This window comes from Miscanthus floridulus, chromosome 16 (genome assembly GCF_019320115.1).
Source record: "Miscanthus floridulus cultivar M001 chromosome 16, ASM1932011v1, whole genome shotgun sequence".
NCBI classification, from domain to species: domain Eukaryota; kingdom Viridiplantae; phylum Streptophyta; class Magnoliopsida; order Poales; family Poaceae; genus Miscanthus; species Miscanthus floridulus.
Window position 1 is genome coordinate 54,703,808 of NC_089595.1, and position 1,868 is coordinate 54,705,675.

At 46.4% G+C, this 1,868-nt stretch overlaps 1 protein-coding gene across 1 annotated transcript; it reads left to right on the forward strand.

Annotated features, from left to right (window-relative positions):
• Positions 1–681: 681 nt before the first annotated feature.
• On the forward strand, positions 682–1,281 carry LOC136510696 (uncharacterized). The gene has a single exon (XM_066505063.1). The coding sequence runs from the start codon at positions 682–684 to the stop codon at positions 1,279–1,281; it is 600 nt and encodes a 199-aa protein (XP_066361160.1).
• The last annotated feature ends 587 nt before the right edge of the window (positions 1,282–1,868 follow it).

The window sequence follows — 1,868 nt, forward strand, 5'->3', positions numbered from 1 at the left end:
TGGACAAAAAGGAGTATATTAGGGTAGAGATAACCTGACTCTTAGCCACCAGTTTCATAAAAGAGGTGTACCATCCGGATTGGCTTACCAACCCGGTTCTTGTAAGAAAAAAATAAAGAATAGAGAATGTGCGTTGATTACACTAATATCAACAAACACTACCCTAAAGACCTCTTTGGCTTAATTCGCATCAATGAGGTCATAGATTCTATAGCCGGTTGTGAGCTCCTGTGCTTCCTAGATTGCTACTCTAGATATCACCAGATCACGCTAAAGGAAGAAGACCAGATCAAGACATCGTTGATCACGCCCTGCGGCGCCTACTGCTACATGACCATGTCCTTCAGTCTCAAAAACATGGGTGCGACTTATGAAAGAGCCATCCAACGCTGTCTCAAGGACCAAATCAGGAAGAATGTCGAGGCCTATGTCGATGATGTGGTAGTTAAGTCTAAGACTGTCGACACTCTCATCGCTGACCTCACTGAAGTTTTTAAAGCATTGAACATGTATCGATGGGTGGTAAATCCCACCAAGTGTATTTTTGGTGTTCCGTCCGGTATATTGCTAGGCAACATTGTCAGTCACCGCGACATCGAAGCCAACCCAGAGAAGATAGCGTTGATGACTAACATGAAGTCACCAACCTATGTCAAAGACGTCTAGAAGTTAACAGGGTGCATGGCGGCTTTAATTCATTTCATATCCTGCCTGGGCAAAAAGGGACTCCCCTTCTTCATGCTACTTAAAGCTCAAGAGAAATTTGTTTGGTCGGAGGACGCTGACAACGCATTAACCGAGCTCAAGTGGTTCCTCACCACATCTCCGATCAAGACCGTCCCCCAAAAGGATGAGACCCTGCTAATCTACATCACGACGACCAACCGAGTAGTCAGCACCACCATCATCGTTGAGCGAGAAGAGGCCGACCACACATACAAAGTCCCACACCCTATCTACTTCATCAGCGAGGTCTTAAACGAGTCTAAGACTTGCTACCCGCAAGTCAAAAAGCTACTGTACGCCATCCTTATCACATCTCAGAAGCTCCACCACTACTTTGATGCCTACCACATGGTGTTAGTCATAGAGTACCTGCTCGGCGACATTCTCTACAACAAGGAAGCCAGTAGCCACATTATCAAATGGGTGGTCGAGCTTGGCACCTATACCATCGATTTTAGGCCCCGCCACACCATCAAATCGCAAGCACTCATCAGTTTCATTGCCGAGTGGACGGATATGCAGACTCCTGTCCTGATGGACCACCCCGAGCACTAGACCATGTACTTTGACAGGTCTCTCAACCTCAACGGTGCTGGGGCAGGCATATATTTCATCTCGCCATTAGGGGATAAGCTTCGCTATCTTTCGCCTACACTTCCCAGCATCCAACAATACTATTGAATACGAAGTGGCACTTTACGGTCTTCGTATAACTATTGAGCTCGATGTCAAATGCCTCTAGGTGTACGGCGACTCCGCACTCATGATCAATCAGCTCAACAAAGATTGGAATTGCACCAATAAGAAGATGGTCGCTTACTGTGCCACGATAAGAAAGTTAGAAGACAAGTTCTATGACATCGAATACCACATCGAATACCACCACATGGTCTAGGACAATAATAAAGCAGCTCATGAGCTATCAAAGATAGGATCAACCTGGGCCAACATTCCAATCGGAGTGTTCGTCTAGGACCTTGTGGCTCCTTCCATCAAGCAGGAACAAGAAGCCGTTGAAGAAAAACCACCTGCCAAGTAGATAGTCGTAGCGGTCCTTGCTCCTAGCAGCGATTGGAGACAACCTTTCATTAGGTATCTAACCACTGCAGATGTCCTAGCTGACAACATAGAGAGAGAATGCC

Bases quoted from the DNA above. Each gene is read 5' to 3' on its own strand.
- LOC136510696 (XM_066505063.1), top strand. From the start codon at position 682: ATGGCGGCTTTAATTCATTTCATATCCTGCCTGGGCAAAAAGGGACTC.